Genomic DNA, 23,534 nt, shown 5'->3' with positions numbered 1-23,534 from the left:
TTTTTTTTTCGCGATCTAATCAATACTGTGGTTTGGTAACTAGCACGCACGAGTGTCCCAAAAATTGTGTTTAAAACGAGCCGAAAAGTTGCATAGTCCTAGTACCTCTTATCGCTCTGTTTTTTTCCTAGCATGTAGTGGATCTCGATTATGGTTGAATCGAGGTGTCTTTTTGAATCTTTTTTCACCGTCTAATCGATACTGAGGTTTGGTAAATAGCATGCATGGGCATCCCAAAAACTGTGTTTAAAACCTCCAGCAAAGCCGCATTGTTCCAGTACCTATTTTTACTCAGTTTTTTTTTCAGCCCATATTTTTTATGGATTATGAGTGAATTGAGGAGTCTTTTTGAATTCTTTTTGTTTTGCCATCTAATCAATACTGAGGTTTGGTAAATAGCATGCTCGAGCATCCCTACTAGTGTGTTTAAAACGAGCAGAAAAGCTGCATACTCTCAGTACTTTTTTTCACTCAATTTTTTCTTAACTTGTAGTGGATCTCGATTAAAGGTGAACTGAGGAGTCTTTTTGAAACTTTTTTTTCATCATCTAATCATTACTGAAGTTTGGTAAACAGCATGCTCGAGTGGCCTGAAAACTGTGTTTAAAAAGAGCAGAAAAGCTGCGTAGTCCCAGTACCTTTTTTCACTTAGTTTTTTCCTAGTATGTAGTGGATCTCGATTGTGGGTGACTCAAGGAGTCTTTTTGAATCTTTTTTTTTTCTGCCGTCTAATCAATGCTGAGGTTTGGTAAACAACATGCTCGAGTGTCCCGAAAACTGTGTTTAAAATAAGCAGAAAAGCTGCAAAGTCCTAGTACATCTTTTCACTCAGTTTTTTCCTATCATGTAGTGGATTTCGATTATGGGTGAATCGAGGAGTCTTTTTGAATCTTTTTTTTTTTTTTTTTTTTTTTTTTTTTTTTTCTTGCTGTCTAATCAATATTGAGGTTTGGTAAACAGCATGCTCAACGTCCCAAAAACTATGTTTAAAATGAGAAGAAATGCGGCATAGTCCCAGTACCTTTTTTCACTCAATTTTTTCCTAGCTTGTATTCGATCTCGATTAGGGGTGAATCGATGAGTCTTTTTTAATCGTTTTTTTGCCATCTAATCAATTCTAAGATTTGGTAAACAACATGCTCGAGCGTCTCGAAAATTGTGTTTAAAACAAGCAGAAAAGCTGCATAGTCCCAGTTCCTTACTTCCTTTTTTCACTTAGTTTTTTCCTAGCTTTTTTGGATCTCGATTCTGGGTGAATCAATGTGTCTTTTTGAATCTTTTTTTTCACCGTCTAATCGATACTGAGGTTTGGTAAACAACATGCTTAAGCATCCCAAAAACTATGTTTAAAACGAGTAGAAAACTCGATTCTGGGTGAATCAAGTACCTATTTTTACTCAATTTTTTTAGCCTATATTGTTTATCGATTATGGGTGAATTGAGGAGTCTTTTTTAATCTTTTATTTCGCCGTCTAATCAATACTGAGGTTTGGTAAACAACATGCTTAAGCATCCCAAAAACTGTGTTTAAAACGAGCAAAAAATTTGTATAGTCCCAGGACCTTTTTTCACTTAGTTTTTTCCTAGCTTGTAGTGGATCTCGATTATGGGTGAATTGATTATGGAGGAATTATGCAAAAAAGAGCTCAACAACAAGGTCAAGGATTTCAAAATAGCTCTAGTTCTTTCCAATATTTTGATGATCTTAGAGGATCCGGAACTAATTGATAAGAATGCAAAATGTCATATTTAACCCCCTTAATGTCTAGTCTTTTATACTTATTTGCTGCCTAAATATACTCATCATTATTCTATTTTGATTTAGGATGCAAATGGAGGCGTTAATTGCAAAACGGAACTAATTAAATGAATTCGAATAGTTTCAACATTGTTTAATAATCTAGGAATAACTCTCTCATCCGAGCTCCGGTTGAGATGATTCAAAATGCTGTGGAACCCTAAGAAAGAGATCTACAACTTTCATGTTTTGAGTTTGGAGAGATACTCACTGCATCAAGGTTGTAATAGAGCTTGAAGTTGACGCACCTGCACTGTTGACGTTCTGGAACATTCCACCTTGTCATGCAATTCAAATAGGCAGATTATTACAAGAAGTTTTGAAGACCTGTTACACGCAAATTACAGCTGGACACACCACTTTCCTATTTTGTATTAAGACTTTATTTTATTTTCAATTACTCAGATTAGGATAAAGGTGATTTTGGGATTTTAGAATATTTTTAGGAGATTTAGATTTAGTAGAATTAAAATTCGAATTGGATATTGAGAGAGGGAGATTAGATTAGGAAAAACACATATCACACACGCCTCTCTCTTCTCTCTTCTGGAATTTTTCTTCTTCGTTTTCTTCTTGAACTTTTCCTTTAAATTTTCGTGATGGCCACGAGTGGCTAATTTTTATAACTTGGTCGAAGGAAACAAGACCTCAGAATCAATAAACTGTGAGATCAATCTGGTTTTTTTTCTTTAAGTGTTCAATTTATGTTTCAGTATTGGATGTTCTTCTATGCATATTGTCATGATTGTTGCATTTAATTACTAGGAGGCCTACTAGTTTATTAGTTGCTGCAATCTACTGCTAAGTTAGATATCAAATCCGTAATTGTTTGATTCCTCTAAGTTGTGAAGCAATTAGGGTTAATAATTTGCTGCGTTAGGAATTAGTAATTCTTAAGAAGAACACTCGACTAAATTAATGCAACCGCTTGAGTTTGTATTGTTAGCTTCATCGATCTCTCTAGGTCTTAGGGCTGCCACTAGATTAAATTTTTAGCGCTTGTCTAGGGTTGTTTAGTAGTAAGGTTAATTAGATCGCTTGTTTCTTAATTAATTACAACTAAGGAGAGATAGGAAAATAGTTCCAACGGTGAATATTCAGGGTATGAATTGATTTATTTTTGTATCGATGATCAGTTGTAAGATTCCGATGGTGGATGTTGACCTAGATCAAGTTTCGTTATTTGATTGATTTCGATAGTTTAATTTGAATTGTTTTTCCTGAAATTATTTCTGATTTACTCAAAACCCCCCATACTGGTTCACGTAACATTAAACTCGGCTAGACACTCTTCGTGGGAACGATCCCTACTCACACTACTATATGTATTTTTTAGGGTTTTAATTTTGGGTGCCTACGATAGCACACTACTAATGTACCGGAATACTAAATTGTTATTTTAGTTTATGTTGTATTTTCTTTTAATTTTAGTGTTTTTAAATTAATGTTAATTTTTATTTTGAGTTATTGTAGTTTAATATTTGTATTGAATAAAGTTTTGTTTTTAATTTTTCTTCATTTTTTGAATTATATAATTATTATGAATTTATTATTATAAATAATAATCGAATTAACATAAATACAAATAACAAAAATAAAAAAATAAAATATATTTTAGAGTAGATGAATAGTGCCACACCAAATTGGTGTGGATGAATAGTGTTACACCAAATTTAGCGTGACACTGTTCACTTACACCAATTTAGTGTGGTTTTTGGTGTTGGGTTAGAGCACATTTTCCACATACTTACACCGAAATGGCTTTGGGTTGGAGATGCCTTGAAGAGATATCCTGCCTTAATATATAAATTAAGGCAATTGGCAATTAGTTGATCATTTATGGAATAATAGTGTATGGTTTTTTGTGGAAAGCATATGCATTTTGAGATTGACAATGGCAGAAATGAATTCAGGCGATAGCCGGGGAGGATGTAGCAACAATACAGCAATAGACATGCCATGTGACTTGATTAAACAAAAGGAAGAAGAAGAAGAATATCCATTAAAGTACAATTTAATTGATTACAAAAAGAATAAAACCTTGTTATATATAATCAACGACCTGTAGCTGCTAATATATATCTATTGTCTCATAGATGTTTACGAAGGGCAAAGTTGCATTAACAGGCAGCATTCAAAAGTCAAAACCACAACTACAGGCAATGTATGAAGCTTCGTAATAGTATCAAGAGATATAGCAAAATGCGAGATGAAGAATAAGAATTGTGTTACCATTAATGAGTTTGCTGTTATCATCTAGACCTTGTTACACAAGATTGTGCAGTTTGCTGCAACCTCCGAGATCCTATATATTCAAACACATGAAAACCGTCAGCTTCGATTTTGATGAATATTTATAATGATGAATATTTATAATAAGAGTAATGCTACAGTTATCGAAAGTAGTGCACTAAATGATGTGGCGCAATCCTGACTATTGATTAATTATAAGTTAATATTAATCGACGGTTAGGATTTCGTCACATCATTTGGTGCATGAATTTGATGCGCTATTTTCGGTAACTATATCATTTTCCTTATAATAAAGTGTTAACTAGATTGACATAACATTTATAATAACTCATGATTGTTTAAATAAAAAAAATATATATTTGAAATGTTAACTTTTTAGGAAATATTGATAAACTCCAACACGATTTCACCTTCTTCCAATAAAGTATAAATGTTAACCAATTGGATGTAGTTGGATAGCGAGAATTTATGTTATTTAGAGGTTTTGTATTCGACTCTCACAAAGTAATCAACTACCACATTGTGACTTTTTTGACTCATTATTCTTGTAAGGTGTTTATTGTGCAATGAATCTTAAGGATTAGTTAAGGCGTAAACAAGCTGATCTGAATAACCTAATCACAAAAGTAGAGTATTCAATAAACCCCGGGGATTAGTTACCAATGATTAGTCGAGATGTGCATAAGTTGATTTGAACAACCTGCTCTTACAAGTAGGGTGTTCAGTGGACCTTGAGGTTAGTCGATGTATGCGCAAACTGACCTAGACACTTCAGTCACAAAAAAGAATAAATAAATAAATGATTTTAAGAAATGATAAAGGGGCTTATATGATTTTATATAGGAACTGTATTGACCTTGTACCCATAAACCCCTACATATTATCAAATATGCCTCTTATACTTTTTATTAATATTAAATAATGCTCACTTCGAGCACGGGTATTACAACACTCGAGCACTTCAATTTATTTAATCGTGCTCGAGTTTGTTCATTATATTCGAATTTTCAACTCCATTTGAATTAACACAACTTTTCTTGTTTTCGTTATACACAAAATACATTTTCGACATTTTATGTTTTTTAATATTATATCATTTAAAAACAAAAACAAAAACAAAACAAAAAAAAAAACCACAATAATTACTACATTTTAATCTTAAATCAGATTTTTTTTTTCACTTGTATATTGAGGATAAGGATTTTGTGTTATTTGGTGATAAAGACAGAGATAAAATTAAAATAATAATAATAACATAAGAGGTCTTACTTAAAATTTTTAGTAAATTTGGGTAATTTTTTATTTAACTAATAAAGAAGTTTAAATAATTAAACTATTTAATGATCTGATAAAATTTATTACTAATTTAAAATCAATTAAACATTATTGAACCAAAATATGAACCTCTAGAAACCAAGTCAAACATGACAAAGTAAGAATATTTGACTTCACATTAACTTGCGCCGACCCTGACCCGGACCCGGACTCCGCCCAACTTGCAATTACCCACTTCGTCTTTGACAGTCGAGTAAATAGCGGCCAACTCCAACTAAACTCATCTCTACTTCTTAAACTCTCTCTGTTCCGTCCCATTCGTTCTTCATTCATCGTATTTTGCGAAATGGAGACGAACTTGTGGGAGTGGGACCACTGGGTCGAAGCAGCACTCTCAAAGCTTCAAATTTAAAAAGTGCTTCGCTCTCTAAGGCCCATTTACGTCTCCTCTAATGAACTACAGAAAGAACAGTCTCCACCCGTCGAAGAACGTGACGATCATTACGAGGTGTTCGATGAAATGCAACCCTGAGATCGATCTGCCGTTGAAATATCAATCTCTGACTCCACCTTTCACAGATGGCTCCATGGCATTCCTTGTTCTGGTACTTTTGCTCCCTTTCTTTGTCTTATATTGATTGGTTTTAATGATATTTTTATGTGGTTTTCATTATACTTGGTTTTGCTTCTTTTTATCCATTGTTTTTAGGATGATATTGCCAAGATTTTAGTTAACGTTTTGTAGGATTGTACAATAGCCCCGTATCATATTCATAGTGAATAAATTAATACATACTGTATTAATTAAAACCCTGTATACTCAATGTATATACATAATTCTGTACAATAAGTTTAGGTTGTAAAATTTATTAAAATTAATCAAAAAATACTTTATGATTAAAATATACCCAATATAATAGTCATTATAGTATTGCAAATGCTACAGGACAGTTGGCTTACCAAACATTGTCATATAGTTATTGGTGAACGATTTATGCACTAGTGTCGCTCCTTGGATTTTACTTGGACAGGGCTATTAACAATATGAGTGGAGACATGGCTTAGTACTTTATTTGATACTTAACCGTTTCTTTTTGGATTTTCAGGAGATGAGATTGTCTCCAGAGATGAGTATCTAATGGTAAGGCCACCACATCTTCAAGGCAGTTCAAGAAGCTACTTCTGTTAAATCTCCTAATAAGATTGTAAACTTCAGATACACGGCTGACACCATTTATGAGTGTATTATACCTTGGATATTTTGCATCTTGTCTACGAAACCTTACTGCTCTGTGGTTCACAGTCCTCTGAGTGACTTCAACTAGTCTTTTGGAAATATTTGCTAGGTGTTTTGGTAATATACCATATGTTTGACAGATTGCCGGTCTTACTATGTTTATATGTTGTGTTATTTATTTATTTTTTAATGTTTTTACTGCTGAAAATCCTGATGTTTTAACTTTGGCATATTTTCTTAACGATGTGCTTAATTCTCTTCTTTCTGCAGCTTGTTTAGTATGGATGGAGACTTTGCACCAATGGTTGAACTTGTGAAGCTTCTCAAGAAGTATGGCTTTTTGTTAGTCTTAGATGATGTAAGTTGTCTTGATTGTCCCGTGTTCTACCCTTTTTTTTTTCTTTTTAGTTTATTTTGAACTTGTTTGACTTCAAGGGTTGGGTTAAGCGGTATAGACTTTTGGAATCAACCAAGAGGTTAGGGGTAAAACACTCCCCAAAGCACTTACTTGGATACATCCAATAAGTTTCTTGTAATCCCCAGTTTAAAATTCATGAACATTTAAGAAAGGTTGGGGAATTTCTAGGCATAAAAGAAAATGTTCAAGTAGTTAGCACTTGAAGAAATTGTTATGAGTTTGTCTTTTACATGACGCTTGTTGAGGAATTGGACTACATACTCATTTATTTCTTGCACACTTAAAGCCTTTAAATTATGCTACATAAAAAGGTCTAACATTTCAGTTTTTCAAAAACTATTCTAATTATATTGATTCTTCAATAAATCATTTTTCAGTTGATATATATTCTCTTTCCTCTCTTTCATATGCTAAAAAGCTTGTCCAAAATTTTATAGTGTATGGCATAGGGAAAGATGTTATCTTCTTCATAAATTAGCTGCAGGTGTATGCCAGCACCAAGTAACTATTCCTTAACTATTTTCAGCCTCATGGAACATTTGTCTGTGGCAAAAGTGGTGGGGGAGTGGCTGAGGAATTCAATTGCGAAAGAGATATAGACATATGCATTGGCACTCTGAGTAAGGCGGCAGGTTGTCATGGTGGTTTCATAGCACAGAAAGCAGAACAATTCCCTTACATTGTGCTTTTTTGCTCAAATGTAGGCCTACAACAAGGTTGTTTTAGTACTTCAATAGATTTTCTTCGAAATTTTCTCTTTAATTTTCGCTTTTGGTGATTGAAGAATTGCCTAGCATATTGTCGCAGTGTTTACAGACATCTGGTGTTAAACTATTACAGAAACAAGTGCAATGAAATTGCTTAGAAAGAACAACCTTGAATCAACTTAATGCTTAACAAAAGATTCACGAGTTTCCCCAATTTAAGTTTACATGTTTCCATTGTTGGTATCTCAACAGAAGCAGAAGCCATTTTAGCTTGAGAGTAAAAGTATTGAAGGTTTTTGTAGGATCAAGGATGAAGGGACATAATTCGTTTCTTTGATACAAACAATAAAAGATATCTAATTTCAAAATTTTGGTTTTGATTGCTTCTTTGCGGATTGATGAAGCTATTTTTTTTCTTTCGGCGGGACATAGCTTGAAAGTTATTGATTTTCACACAAAATAGTTACTGACGCATTTTATGATTTCCATTTTCTTGTTTGCTATAAAGAGCATCTTATGTGCATATGTAATGTTTCTATACAGCAAAAGGTGGAAGCAGTTCATACAATCTAGGGGTTGTTTTTTTATATTTTCAACTTCTGCATCAACTCCCATTGCTGCTGCAGCACATGGTACAGACAAATTAGTGGCATAACACTTCTTGGATTGTCTTAGTTAGTTTCCCATTAATGAGTACTAGCACTTATGGAATGTAAAAAGATGTTTTAAAAGGTAAAGCAATCGTATGATGAATTGTTGTGGTATAACCAGTTTTGCCACTAGATGCGAGTTCCAATGACAAAGAGAGTTGAATAGTTATTCCAAATTGAGTTTGGTTTGGGGGCAGGAAATTTTGCATGACGAGTCTGTTTGTGGTACAATTGTGCCCTTGCAAAATGGTAAAAAAATAAAAATGAGTAAATCCTTTATGTTGAAAGAAATTTATTTTATGATGTCTCAAGGCATCTTATGCTTCAGCCATTACCTCTTGTTGCGGTACTTTCTGTTGTTGACAAAGCAAGTATGACTTAGCAGCTGCTGTTATTGTGGCAAAATAGGAAACATGGCATAGAAGGGCTATTTGGAACCAGGTTCAAGACTTTCATGCTCTTACTGGAGTCCGAATCTCAAGTCCCATTATATCTCTTATTGTAGGGAGTGAAGAGAAGGCCCTCCTAGCTAGCAGGTATCTCCGGTCTTCTCTCTCAGCTCCTTCTGGTTTGTGTGCTTATAGCCATGGCTACAACAGCTTCATACTGTTTCAATTTTATGGAGCAGGCATCTCTTAGAATCTGGTTTCCATGTGACTACAATCAGATGGCCAACAGTCCCTTCCAACTCATGCAGGTTTGTTGCAGTTCCTTTATAATACTTTTTATACTTTCTGTTAACTTGTCTAACTTAGTTTCAGTTGCATGAGTCTTTCCAACATTCCTATAATGTTCACTCCCATCTGGTACGGTTGTATTTCCCAAGTGTTCCCTCTAATATGCCTAAAAATGGTTGTTGATATTGTGAGACAACTTTTCATATGTAGAACAATTTTGGTTTGCCAGTGGCTGAACCAAAATTGTCCATTTAGATCCTCGTGAACAATGCATGGTGGAAATACTTTATTTTAACTTATAATGGTACATGTAGCTTTCAAACATATGCAAAACATGTGTTGGGTTAACAATATACCGCAGATTCCTTTAGTCTCCTGTCTCACACACTGAACTTCCTGGCAATGGCTCGTGTTAGAGTTAGATCGTGTTCAGTATTCAGTTTAGCAAAGTTGTTCATCCATCAACTAACATACCAAAAATAGAACATATTGGAAATATGTCTAGAAAACTGAGAACTTATTAAAGAAATCCACGGCGATTCATATTATGTTCTATATGTTGTTGAAGATTGGACCAACTTGGGTTGATGTCTATCAACATTGTCAGTTATATTGTAATATTTTTGTATCGAAATGTTTTGCTGATCGCTTACTTTTCTTTTACTTTTTCAGATTACGGGTAACTCTAACTGCAGTGCGTACTACAGATGACATAAAGAAGCTCACGACTGCACTCTCTTGTCACATCAACCTTGAAGACATTCCCAACAATAGTTCAAATGTATATTCTAAGCTATAGAATTTGATTTATTTATTTATTATTATTATTTTTTTTTTCAAACCATATCCTTTTAACTTTTTTCAAGAATAAGATTAAAGTTCTTAAATTGAAAAACCATCTTGCATGCATGTTACCTCTAAATATAATATAAGAGCCAAATTATCATTCTTTCCTTGCTAAAACAACAAATATAAATATAAATTGGGTGGTGATGATGGCATGATAATAATAAATGTTCAACCCCGTTTATGCAAAGGTGGATTCGGGGTGGCTAGAGCCAGCCAAGAAGATGATGATGAAGTTGAGGAGCATCCCCTTCTCTTCTGCTCACAATCCATTAATATTTCCTTTCTTTCACCTCCCACGGTTTGCCTCATAGCATCCTCTTGCTTTTCAGGTTGCAACTGTAACAAAAAGTGCATGCCAACTTTAACATATATCATCTTCAATACATAGCAAAAAAACTGATGATAAAAATGAAATTGAGATAGCAGGTGAAGTTATACATACAAATGAAACAACAGTGACAGCAATGGGGCGCCTCTCAGGCCGTGGCTTGAATAGGGATATTGAATAGTTTTCCATTTGGGGAAGGTCGGGAGAGAGTAGGAGGTGTGGTGGTCAGGTGGAGGAAGAGGAAACTGAGGGAGGTGTTGGGACCATAGTGAGATCTTCAAGAGGGACTATATCCTTAGCCGACATTGCCATGTCTGGCCACATAAAACTCCCCTGTGGCCTACAAATCCTGAAGCCGCTCTTCAATCTTTCTATTTTGGCGGCTTTGTCTTCTAATATTATTGTTTTTGTCGTAGCCGCAGGTGATATAGTGGGGTTGATTTTGATTTGTTTGTTTACTCCACTGATGATTTTAGCTTCTCCATTAGAAGTTTAGAACCTGCATGATTACCATTAATTTATGCAATGTATGAAATTAGTTAAAGTTTTAAGGAGAGACACCATAAATAACCAATCATCACTAAAATATTAACTAATTAATACTATCGAATGTTTGTTAATCATGTCCAGCATTAATTATTGTACCATTAATCACCACATGTTTTCAATTATCGGACAAAGATTCAAAAGCAGATAAACATATCAGAAATGAAAGGAAACTCAGTAATTGAAGGTTTAATAATTGAATACCTCTATTCCACGAAGAGAAAGTGAAACTTCCATCATTTGTCCTTCAATCTTAGCTTTCTTATTCACCAAATCTGTATACATCTCCTGCCAAAACAATCCAACAAACACCGAAAGAGTTAGATTAACAACACTCTGGGGGATCAAATCCCCTGTTCACTAGTTAATCATTTACCTTCAATGGAAGCAAGAAGTTGTCATGATCAAAGTTCTGACTCGTGTTACAAGAACTTGGAGTGTTCACAACAGCCACATCATCCTCTTGCTTCTTTAACAAGAGCTCCTGCATGTTCCTGTAGATTTCCAAACAAACACAGATATATATATCAGTATTATTCAACATCAATTTGTTATAAGGAAATTAACAAGCCTCAGGCACGTAGTAACCTTTCCATTTTGGCCATGGCTTCCTTGAGCAGCTTGAAATCCGCGGCACAAACAGGATCCTGAATCTGGTTATCACCAAGGCTCCAACCAGGCCGTGGAATCCAATAAGGATCCTCAACTCCAGCCTCTTTGCGAATATTAACCAAATCAGCCCTCTCCAACCAGTACTCCATGGCTCCGTCGGCGTTATGCCTCCTTCGAAACCTCTCCTGTCCCCCTGGCGCCACCTTCCCCGCCATGTGTTTCAACAAATGATCCAACAGACCGGTATCACCGATCAGTTTCCTTGCCTCCATTCTCAACGCCGGCCTCAATATTGGCTTCCCAAACACCGTTTCTTTCTCCTTCATTATCTTCAGCATGTTCACTTCAGCTATTAGATATCTCTCTTTCGACCATCTAGAACTTAAGTTGTTTGTCCCTTTCTTCTTCTTCTTCCTCTTCTTCTCACAGCTAGTAATGAACACGTGCGCCGCCCTCTTTCTTTTCCGATTCCCCTTCATCTCCTCAGGTGACCGATCTAACTTCACATCTTCTTCTTCACCGTCTAGTTTCTCCGTCTCATCATTTCTGAGGAACAGAACTTTCTTCCTATTGCCCCAGTTGAGCATCCCGCTACTCTTAAGCTCAGTCAAGCAGTGGCCGTTCTTGGAAGGTTCCAATGAGACGTTCTTGTTTGCAAGAATCTCAACAGGCGATGATGAGAGTTCATGTATGTATGTGTGTGTGTGTGTGTGTGTGTGGGGCGAGAGATATAAATGTGATTTCACTAATTTGTGTCAGTGCATATAGATATAGTACTTGCCTGGTGTGTGTGTGATTTCACTAATCTGTTTGCTCCAGCCGATATGTAAGTATTTGTTTTAGGACTAAGCTACATGAAACATTTATGGATTGTTTTATGTTAACAAGGCTCATGTGAGTATTGTTTTTGCTAACTCTGTTTTCAGGTGACACGATCAGCCCTCAACTATCATCGAATTGTGCTGCTTGGTGCATTGTTGTCACAGGATAGCAAAATCCGATAGTAGTTGAGGTTCGATTTTGTGATTTATGAATGGAATGTTATTGTATCGGATTTGGTCATTGTGGATGTCAATGATTCGTGCTATAGGAGTGTCATGGTTAGTATCCCGGCATGATGGTGATGGTGATTCAGAGATTTGGTTATTTTGAGCTCGGTGTTGCTGGATTATGATAGTTGTTATTGTGCAAGTTATTTTGCCTACATGAACATTTGTGGTTTGACGTTTGATGATGTAAAGATTTGTTAGTTGTATTCAATATACTATAATTTTGATGTATTCAATTGTATGTGTCCCAATCATCTATGTATTTATTAATACTCAAGCAATATATCAAAGGTGTGTTTTCTGGATCATGATATCTTATGCCAATTAATTACAACAAACAAATTGCCAAGCAAATCATGCCACCTAATTATGGATGACGATTTTTTACTTCTTTTGTCAGTATGTGTGCATTGCATTGGCATCCGGAAGGTCTAACCATCTTGACGTTCTTATAATGTTTTCTAAGTTGTAGGTTTAACAAATTTTTTACTATCCTTTCCTTTGGACTTGCACCAATGAAATATTCCTAAAGTGACCAATATAGGAATAGATAGAATTGTATCAAGATATCCAAATTCATGGTTTGGCAGTGTTCCTAGAAAAGTTATAACAACTTATAAACACAACCAATCATATCCTGATAATGGTTCGGCAATGGAATGTAGACCTCAATGACACCTTATGGATAAATTGTGGATCAGTATCTACTCTATTACCATTCTATAGCCAAATTGATGGTTTGAAGGTGAAGTTATCAACCGTAGCAGACTTTGAACAATCATAATTATGGACAATGGTTAGGCAACAGATTCCACACTATTTGTTAGACAATTTTTTAAAGATGTCGAACTACAATATCAATAAAAAATTAAAGTGGCTTAACGTCTCTCTAAGTTGGTATCAGGCAAGCTGCCTAATACGTGGTCTGACTATAAAAAATAACCTGGGACTGACTAATATAGGAACAGATGGAATTGTTTATCTTTTTGATATATCGAGCTATCCAAATTTCGGCCATCCTTAGATCATGGATAAGTATTCAAATTTATGGTTTAGCAGTGTTCCTAGAAAAGTTATAACAAATTATAAATGCAATTAATTACATCTTGGTTATGGTTCAGCAATGGCATGTAGACCTCGATGATACCTTGATCTGTCAAAATTCTAGGCATTCTTAAATCATGATATCACAATCGCTATTTTTTTTAATTACCATTCTATAGCCAAATTGATGGTTTGACTATGAAGTTATCGATCATAGTAGGCTTTGAACAATCATAATTATGGACAATGGTTAGGCAACGGATTCCACACTATTTGTTAAGCCACTTTAATTTTTTATTGATATTGTAGTTCGGTTATATCTGTGATGAGGCCTTAAGACACGAATTCCTCTTTTCTTTGAATTCTTTTTCAATACCAAGCTCGCCTATCATTCTAATACCACTAAACAATCAGATTCTACCAAGGAAGAGAAAGATTTTGACAGAAGAGCAAGCACATTCATTGAAGATGAAAAGTGATCCCCTCCCACAAGGGGGCTGAGAAAGCTGTTCTAGATACACCAACTCGGTCATCAAACTCATTTACCACTAAATCCACTAGAAATGACAGATGTATAAGGAAAAAACTACCTCGATCCCGATCAAGGCATTGGTAGTTTACTTGCCGCCCCATTCCATTCATCCCGACAAGAGCGAAAGCCCAACCATTCATCATGGGAATGAACCTTCTCGATAAGCCCAATCGAGGATTTCTCGTAACAAATGCATTCGAAGCACTTGTGAAGGAAATTGGCATTCCAAAGATGTGCATTAATAACAAGTATACAGGTATATTGGATTGCTATTACTAATTGTGGTTTAATGACATTTGTCTAGGATTGCTATCTATAATTATATAGGCGCATTGTATTGACATTGGAAAACTTTCTTCGTATTGAATTCGTATTTAATTGCGTTGGTATTCGGAAGGTCTAAATAAGGGTTATAAAAGGGGCACATGTTCAGTTGTGTATCATTGCAATTTGTTAGTACAATTTTTTAAAGATGCCGAACTATAAGATTAATAAGAAATGAAGTGGCTTAATTTCTCTTTGAGTTTATATCAGCAAAGCTGCCGAACTATAATATTAATAAAAAAATTGAAGCGGCTCAATGTCTCTCTTAGTTTAAAATTTCAGTATTAGTCTATAAACGATAAAGGTTATGATTTGCATTGTAATAAACCATTTGCTATGCTATAATTTATTCAGTATATCAAAGGTGTGGTTTCTGAATCATGGTATTTTATGCGGATAAATTGTAATAAACAAAGTACCAACTAATCATGCAGCTCAATTTGTTAATACACTTACTTTTTCATTGATATGTTCAGTATTTTGATGATGTTTGGTGTTCTCATATTTAATGTTGTTCTTAATGGTGTTAGTCTCTTGATATCGTGTTTTGTAGCTTTACAATTGCTCCTTTTTTATGTGTTGGATTTGTACTATTAATAATTTTATAGGTGCATTGTGTTGACGCTACAAATATTTATAGATATATATTTATCCAAAATTGATTGGTGCATTGTACTGTTATGTGATACTGTCAATGTGATATTACTATTAATGGTCAGGATATCAGAATTTTGGTTTAATTATGGGTTAATGTATTTCCTTTTTTATTGATGTGTTCAATCTTATGATGATGTTTGATATTCTGCTATTTAATGTCGTTCTTAATGTAGTGTTTTTGTTAAAGTGTTGATGAAATAAATGGTACTGTTTATGTCACATAATAGTATAAGTTTGTATTAAATGCAACTTAAATAAGAATTATAGTTGTCCACATAAAAAAAATAAAAAAAATCCCAATCGTTATTTAATTTTGTTATTATTGTTATGTTGTTTATTAAGTGTTATTGAAGTTGATGCAATTTTGTGGATAGATATTTATCTGAAAGAGATCAATACATTGTATTTGCTATGTATTATTGTTAATGCGAAATTAATGTGAAGTATGAGGAGTATTTATCTGAATATGACCAATATAGGGACAGATGAAATTGTATCCAGGTATCCAAATTCCAATCAAATTCATGGTTTACCAGTGTTCCTAGAAAAGTTATAACAAATTATAAACGCAACCAATCATATCCTGATAATGGTTTGGCAATGGAATGTAGACCTCAATGATACCTTCTGGATAAATTATGGATCGTATATTGACTACAACCACAAATCACCGTTTATTGACTACAACCAATTCCATCTAATATATCAACCGTTTGATGATGTAAATATTTGGATAGCTTGAACAATCATAGTTATGGACAGTGGTTAGGAAATGGATTCCATACTATTTGTTAGGCAATTTTTTAAAGATGTCGAACTACAATATCAATAAAAAATTAAGTGGTTTAACGTCTCTCTAAGTTGGTATCAGGCAAGCTGCCTAATACTTGGTTTGATTATAAAAAATAACCTAGCATAGACTAATATAAGAACAAATGGAATTGTTTATCTTTCTGATATATCAAGCTATGCAATTTTCGGCTATCCTTAAATCATGGATAAGTATTCAAATTCATGGTTTAGCAGTGCTCCTAGAAAAGTTGTAAAAAACTATAAATGCAATTAATTACATCCTGGTTATGGTTCAGCAATGGAATGTAGACCTCGATGATACCTTGATCTATCGAAATTCCAAGCATTCTTAAATCATGATATCACAATCGGTATTTGGCCTATCACCATTTTATAGCCAAATTGATGGTTTGACAGTTAAGTTATCGACCATAGCAGGCTTTGAACAATCATAATAATGGACAATGGTTAGGCAACGGATTCCATACAATTTGTCAGACAATTTTTTAAAGATGTTGAACTATAATATTAATAAAAAATAAAGTGGCTTAATTTCTTTTTGAGTTTATATCAACAAAGCTGCCGAACTATAATATTAATAAAAAAATGAAGCAGCTCAATGTCTCTCTCAGTTGAAAATTTTAGTATCAGTCTATAAATGATAGAGTTTATGATTTGCATTGTAATAAACCATTTGTTGTGTTGTAATTTATTCAATAAATCAAAGGTGTGGTTTCTGAATCATGGTATTTTATGCGGATAAATTGTAATAAAAAAATTGCAAAACTAATCATGCAGCCTGATGGGTTAATACATTTACTTTTTCATTGATATGTTCGGTATTTTGATGATGTTTGGTGTTCTCATATTTATTGTTGTTCTTAATGGTGTTAGTCTCTTGATATCGTGTTTTGTAGCTTTACAATGGCTCCTTTTTGATGCATTGGATTTGTACTATTAATAATTTTATAGGTGCATTGTGTTGACGCTATAAATATTTATAGATATATATTTATCCAAAATCGATGGGTACATTGTACTGTTATGTGATACTTTCAATGTGATATTACTATTAATGGTCAGGATATCATAATTTTGGTTTAATTATGGGTTAATGTACTTCCTTTTTTATTGATGTGTTCGGTATTATGATGATGTTTGGTATTCTGGTATTTAATATCATTCTTAATGTAGTGTTTTTGTTAAAGTGTTGATGAAATAAATGGTACTATTTATGTCACATAATCGTATAAGTTTGTATCAAATGCAACTTAAATAAGAATTACAGCTGTCAACATAAAAAAAATTACAAAAATAAAAAAATCCTAGTCGTTATTTAATTTTGTTATTATTGTTATACTGTTTATTAAGTGTTATTGAAGTTGATGCAGTTTTGTGGATAGATATTTATCTGAAAGAGATCAATACATTGTATTTTCTATGTATTATGCTTAATGCGAAATTAATGTGAAGTGTGAGGAGTGTTTATCTGAATGTGAAAGGTTTTATACACAACTCTTGAAATTAATGTGTTTCTTATATATATGTAGTTGTTTATGTTGTCGTACGTGATTAAGAGAAATAAGTAAAGGTACTTGAAAGTACATCATTAGATCATTGTTCCCAAAAAAATTAAAAAAAAAATTGTTGGCATAGTTGTTGGGATATAGTTCCTGTTATAGGTAATGTGATACCTTCAATTATTTGTATCTTTCTATTGTAATGTTGTATATGTTGGATTATGAATTCGTCTATAAAAGCTATTAATTTGCGTATAATAATATTATAGAATTACAAAAAAGAAATTGACAAATAATATTGTAAAGATAATTGTAAATCAGTAAGTTCTTCTTGGAGTTTAAAATTTCAGTATCGAACAAAAATTCCACATACTATTAAATTGTGATAAGAAATATTTATAGTATGAATTAGATAATAAAATTGAAACATTATTTTATTTATTTATAATTGTGATACAACAACATTTGCTTTAATTGTAAAATCTCAGTTGGGAGTCTTTATTGCTTTTATTGAATTGTATTAAGAATGAATTTCATTTTGCAGGCAAGTCATAACAATATCTAATAATTTTTTTAAAGATATTGATGAATCAAGAGATGATTGGATAGTCACTGTTAGAGTATCTATATTGTGGGAATGTAGGAATTTCAGAATGGGTGACGAACTTATGAGCCTTGACATGATTTTGATTGATCAACAGGTATAAAATATAGTATGAAAATAATTTTGAGACTTTTATTTCCGATTTATACAGGTTTGTTTAAATTTGTGACTTTCATTGGTTTTTTAGAATCAAGTTATTCATGCCTCGATACCAAAGAATAGGATTACAAAGTTTACAAATTAGCTTCATGAAGGGTTGATATATTTGAGCAGTCATACCATCTACTCCCTCTTACAGACCCGTTGACGGTATATACAGTACACAATTTCTCATGATCACGACTATATAAGAAATAAAAGAATTGAGAATTGTCATTTCGAGATATAAATTTGAATTTACTGGTCTTCATGATCTTCAGAATAGAACAAATGATACAAGGTTATTATCAGATATAGTTAATTTGAATATTGTATTTTAACTGTGTGAGAAATATTTTTGTACATCAAATATGATAAATTATATGTAGATATCATTGGAGTTTTGAATGCAATAGGAGAAATTGAAGATATCAAGTTGACAAAGACTAAAAAAAGAGACATTAGATTGCAGATGGCAGAGTAAATTCTTTTGTTAATATTTTTACATTCTTCTTCCACTTTAAATAATTTACACTAATATTAATTTAAGAGAAGCAGTTGACATTATGTTATGGGGAAAATTTTCTGAAGAAATAGGTGAAGATTTGCAATCAACAAGTACCGATCCAATTGTCATAATAGTTACTTCAACAAATGTTAAGGATTTCCAAGGTAATAAAAATATATTATGTGAAATTAATATATTTTCGATTACTAACTTATGTTTTTTTCCATACAGGAAGATTATATCTCAATACAACTTCGGCATCTAGAATTTATATAAATTTAGATATTGGGGAGGTGCATTCTCTACAGAAAGAGTATGTGTTTGAGAAACAATTTTTTAAAGTAATTTCACGGATAGAATCATATTTAAAATTTTATCTACTCTTTGTTATTTCAGAATGGGAATTTTGCCAGTAATTCAATTACAGAAAAAGATTCTGAATCAAGTTTCGATTGAGAAGGAAATGTTTGAGAATAGAACATCACTTAAACATGTTACCAATCTTGTGTAGCATGATGTTGATGAGGTATAATATTCACTAAAACGTTAAACTGATTATTATAACATAGTTTGTGAACATAAATGACAATTGTATAGGTGATGGAGTATACAATTAAGGCCAAGATAACCGAAGTTGATGATAGATATGGTTGGTGTTATAATTCCTGCACCTATTGCAAGAAAAAAATTCCTAGTATTAATACCTATTTATATTGTGAGCGATGCAAAAAGGAATCGAAATCTCCTCAAATGAGGTATATCATTGTTTATTTTTTACTGTTTATAATTATGTATTGTCAATGCAATAAGAAGTATATTCAATTTCAGATATTTATTTGTAACAATGTTTGCTTAATGTTATAACAGATACAAGGTAGAAATGCGAGTGTCAGATGGAACTGCTGAAGCAACTTTTATATTGTTTGATACAGTAACCCAAAGATTGGTTGGGCTATCATGTTCTCAACTGTTGAACAAACAAGGTAATGATCAAAAGAATATCTCAAAAGTTTTGAGTGAGCTGTCTGGACAGATATTCGTTTTCAAAATCAAGTAAGGAAGGATATGAATCTTATACTATCACAAAACTTTTTCTGATTGATGAGAATCTTGAGGATGAATATAAGTTGTGAGAATTGCAAAAGGTCAGTATAATTTTTATTCTTAGATGGTTAATTTTCATACTATTGAAGTGATATCAATGTTTTGTAAAAAACAATAGGCAAATAATGGAGAATATGGATCACAATCCTCAATGTCAGACGTGACTGAATACGAAATACTGACACCAAAAATCAAAGATGTGTCTAGAAAAATGGTAGGAAGCTGATGATGCTGAAAACAGGATAGACAATTCTTGTACAGACATGTTAGACACATTGAAAGAGAGGGAACGAGGAAATGAGTAGAAAGAAAGTGACGATGAGAATGTTAAAAGTAGCAGTAGAGGTTACAAAAGCAATCCAAAAAAAAAGTTGAGGTCTTGATGAAGTGATCATGTCACATTTGATAGATTAAGTATATAATGTAATTGGGACTTCTTTTATGAAAATGCTTTATCTTAATTGATGGATGCCAACATAAATAAATATAACGTTAAACCACAATTAGTATAAAATAGTGAACAAACTATTTCGTGTAAAAAAGAAAAAATATCGTTCCCTTCACTCAAGAATAACAAAATTGAACCTTTGACTCTATGAACAATCAAGTTGTATGGTTGAAATATGAAATATGATCAAATTATATAATGTGTAACAAAAAAAAAAAAAATGTCATTAATAATCAGGTATAATTCTAGATTTGACATATTGTTTACTACAATTAGTATAAAACGTTATGGTTTAGTTTTGATATTTTGAGCCGAAATAGATAGTGAATTACTTCATAGATGTTACTGTGAAAGAATTAAATGCATGTTGTCCCTTGAAATTCATGTGATTTTATGTCAATATTTATTTATGGGATCATATTTGTTTGAATTATAGTTTATTGATAGTAATACATCATTGAGGAAATACAATTTTCTAAGATAAATTATCACAACATTAATAGTTCGATATACTTTTATATTTGAAAATCTTTAATTTTAAAAAATAATAATAATGAAACTATGAAATTTCTAATCAATTATAGTTTTCAAATTATTAAATTTTTTGTTACTGTTTTAAATGAATAAATTAAGTATAACATATGTTTATGGTTGGTCCGGTAATAGGACCATTCTCCATTTAATTTTAGTAAATTTTTCATTAATGTTATAATAGGAAAAATGTAGATGTGAGTATGTTTGACGGAATTGCCGAAATAACTTTTATGTTGTTTGATATAGTAATCCAGAAATTAATTGGATTATCATGTTCTCAATTATTAAACAAACAAAATTTTTGAATGAACTATGTGAACAGATGTTTGTTTTGAGAACTAGACTGGAGGTTACTGATTTTAAAGAAATATATGATTCCTATATTGTGAGAAACATAGTAGTAGACAATGTCAAACTTGAAAATTATTATAAGTTACAAAAATTACGGAAAGTGGGTATAAATTTTAAGTTTAAATAATTGATCTCAATATTATTAAGGCAATATTAAATATCATGCACAATTCACTACGAAATACTGACATCAAATGTCAAAAACATGTCTACAAATATAGTATCAATTGTACAAGTGGATGATGCCGAAATATAATTAGACCATTTTTATACAAACATATTAAGGGCATAACAAAAGAGGAAAAGAACTATAAAAGTGATCCAAAAGAAACAACATAACATTGCAATATTCATGTAAAAATGCTAACCAAACGTTTTTTAATTTCACATAAAAACTATAAAAGCAATCCAAAAAAAAAAAAAAAAAAAAAAAAGAAAACAACATAGAAATTTTCATAAAGTATTCATTTCATATTGAATAGATTAAATACATAAATGAATTGGGTCTTCATTTGTGGATATTTCTTCTCTTGCTCGATGGGGGTCTACCTCTACGACGAGGTTGATGCTCATGCGTTGGTTAAGAGAATACATTGACTGTATCTTGAACTTCTATTGAATTTGCTGACAAGACCATGTTCTTTCGTTTGTTCATCAATTCCAGACATAATCCAATGTACTTCTCTGTTTGCAAGTAAACAAAATAAACACAATTTTTCTGATCTTCTCAAGTGATCAAATTCATTTCACCAAATTCATATATAAAATATAGTTTGTGGAAAAACATATTATTTTGTTATAAAAATATTGTGAGTTTATAAAAGTGATACAACAACGTATATGATTAATAATTTATAGAAGTCATACTGCTTCAAGTTTTCCAAATGCATTTTGTAGCTTTAAAGCCAACTGATGATTTTCTTCTGTTAAGGTTTCAACCTGAATTTGAGTGAAAACAAAATCATTAAAATCATTAATGGTACTTAAATAGATATAGCATTTGAAATCATCTAGAAAAGTGAATCATATTCTACCAGAATCTCTATACCTTCTTTTGGGATTTGAAGTACAAATCTCTATATCTGGTTTTGCTAATTTTTTATTAGGTGTATTAAATGGTCAAACTTTCCTTTCAATTTTTCAATTGTATTACTTGGTTCAGCCTGTTTCATCTGCTAAGGTGATTGTAGTTCAACTTCTTGGTCGCTGTCAGTGAAAACCACTGATTCTATCACACGTTGAACAGTGTCATTGTGAGTATCCATAACTGTTCCTTGGAGTCTTGTAGAGCGCCTACCAAGACCTCTACCAACTTTCTTCCGTTTAGTTTTCGGAGATAAATTCTTTGCATTTTCTTTCCCCTTAGTTTGTGATTCTACCACCTTTGATGATTGATTCGTCTTTTCCATTCTACCAAGATTACATAATAAAGCAGATCAAATATGAAACTGAAATATATTAACAACAAAAACAAACGGTAAAAAAAAAAAAAAAAATCATTATCTCAAACATGTAAATTCTTAAACAAGAAATTTCACTGTAAAACGTAGTTGTAACAAAACTTTTTTTTTTTTTTTTTTCTTCCCTTTTTGTGACCCTTCAAGTATTAATTTCTTATGAACGGTAAACCTAGGTTTTCATTTTTAATAATGCTTGATCCAAATTTTTTTATAGGTGTTATAATTGCATAGAAATAACTTCAATTAGTAGGAATGCCCATCAAATACAATTGTATACTGTAACATTAAACAAATTTTAATGATAGATTACATAGATAAACAGATGAAACTACTACCAAAAGCAAAGAACAATATTGAAAAAAGGGATGAGATATACAAATACTGAATCAACAATGTAGAAGATGTCGACATGAAAGCTTCAAACCCTTCGAAAGAAAATCGGCACCGACACAAGAGAAAGCCAAAACGATTACACCGATAGCATGTTGGATAGACAATGGGCGTGAACACGGCTTAAAGAAGTAGAAAATGTGTTAAATAAAGAAACACCAGATAAACGAATATATTAATGAAATATAAATCACTGTTAATCCGTCGATTGTAGAAAACCGGTTGGACCGATGTTTTTGAAATAGCAGGTGTACTTTTTAATAAAATAATATTTAATTTTTTAGGAATACCCAAACAACATTATTGTTAAATATTTCGAAAAGTAGGTGAAATATATTTAATTCAAATAAGCCAACCGGTAAAACATAAATGGAATGAAAAACTAAAATGTCATTAGTAATTTAATAAACTATTTACCTGATTAATATAAAACCATCAACCAAATTAAAATAACAAATTACTTTATTATACGATTTCATATTAATTAAGTTTGATAATGTTTATAAACATTATATCATTCATTGAACTATAACATTCTTACCATTGGTCTACTGAACATATTGTTATGCTAATATCAAGCTGTAACTGTTGTATGAAACAATGGGCTTTAACTAAATATATATTATTGTTTCTTTTGAAACTATCCAAACAATTTTTTTTTTTTTTTATCATTATACTTATTTATTACTATTTCTTTGTTGGTTTTCCAGATGTAATCATTTATTAAAT

General features: G+C 32.2%; 1 protein-coding gene and 1 pseudogene across 1 annotated transcript; one reads left to right on the top strand and one right to left on the bottom strand.

The window, feature by feature from the left end:
• Positions 1–5,905: 5,905 nt before the first annotated feature.
• Positions 5,906–9,814, top strand: LOC116127613 (annotated as a pseudogene).
• Positions 9,815–10,417: 603 nt separating this feature from the next.
• On the bottom strand, positions 10,418–22,364 carry LOC116127513 (protein DYAD-like). Its single transcript, XM_031413198.1, is given in 7 exon segments — positions 10,418–10,626; positions 10,629–10,691; positions 10,954–11,026; positions 11,115–11,232; positions 11,327–11,997; positions 21,823–21,894; positions 22,176–22,364. Coding segments are annotated over 7 exon segments (1,395 nt in total).
• Between the last annotated feature and the right edge of the window lie 1,170 nt (positions 22,365–23,534).

This window comes from Pistacia vera, unplaced genomic scaffold, assembly GCF_008641045.1.
Source record: "Pistacia vera cultivar Batoury unplaced genomic scaffold, PisVer_v2 Contig100, whole genome shotgun sequence".
NCBI lineage: Eukaryota > Viridiplantae > Streptophyta > Magnoliopsida > Sapindales > Anacardiaceae > Pistacia > Pistacia vera.
This window is presented reverse-complemented; position numbering and strand designations above follow the sequence as displayed.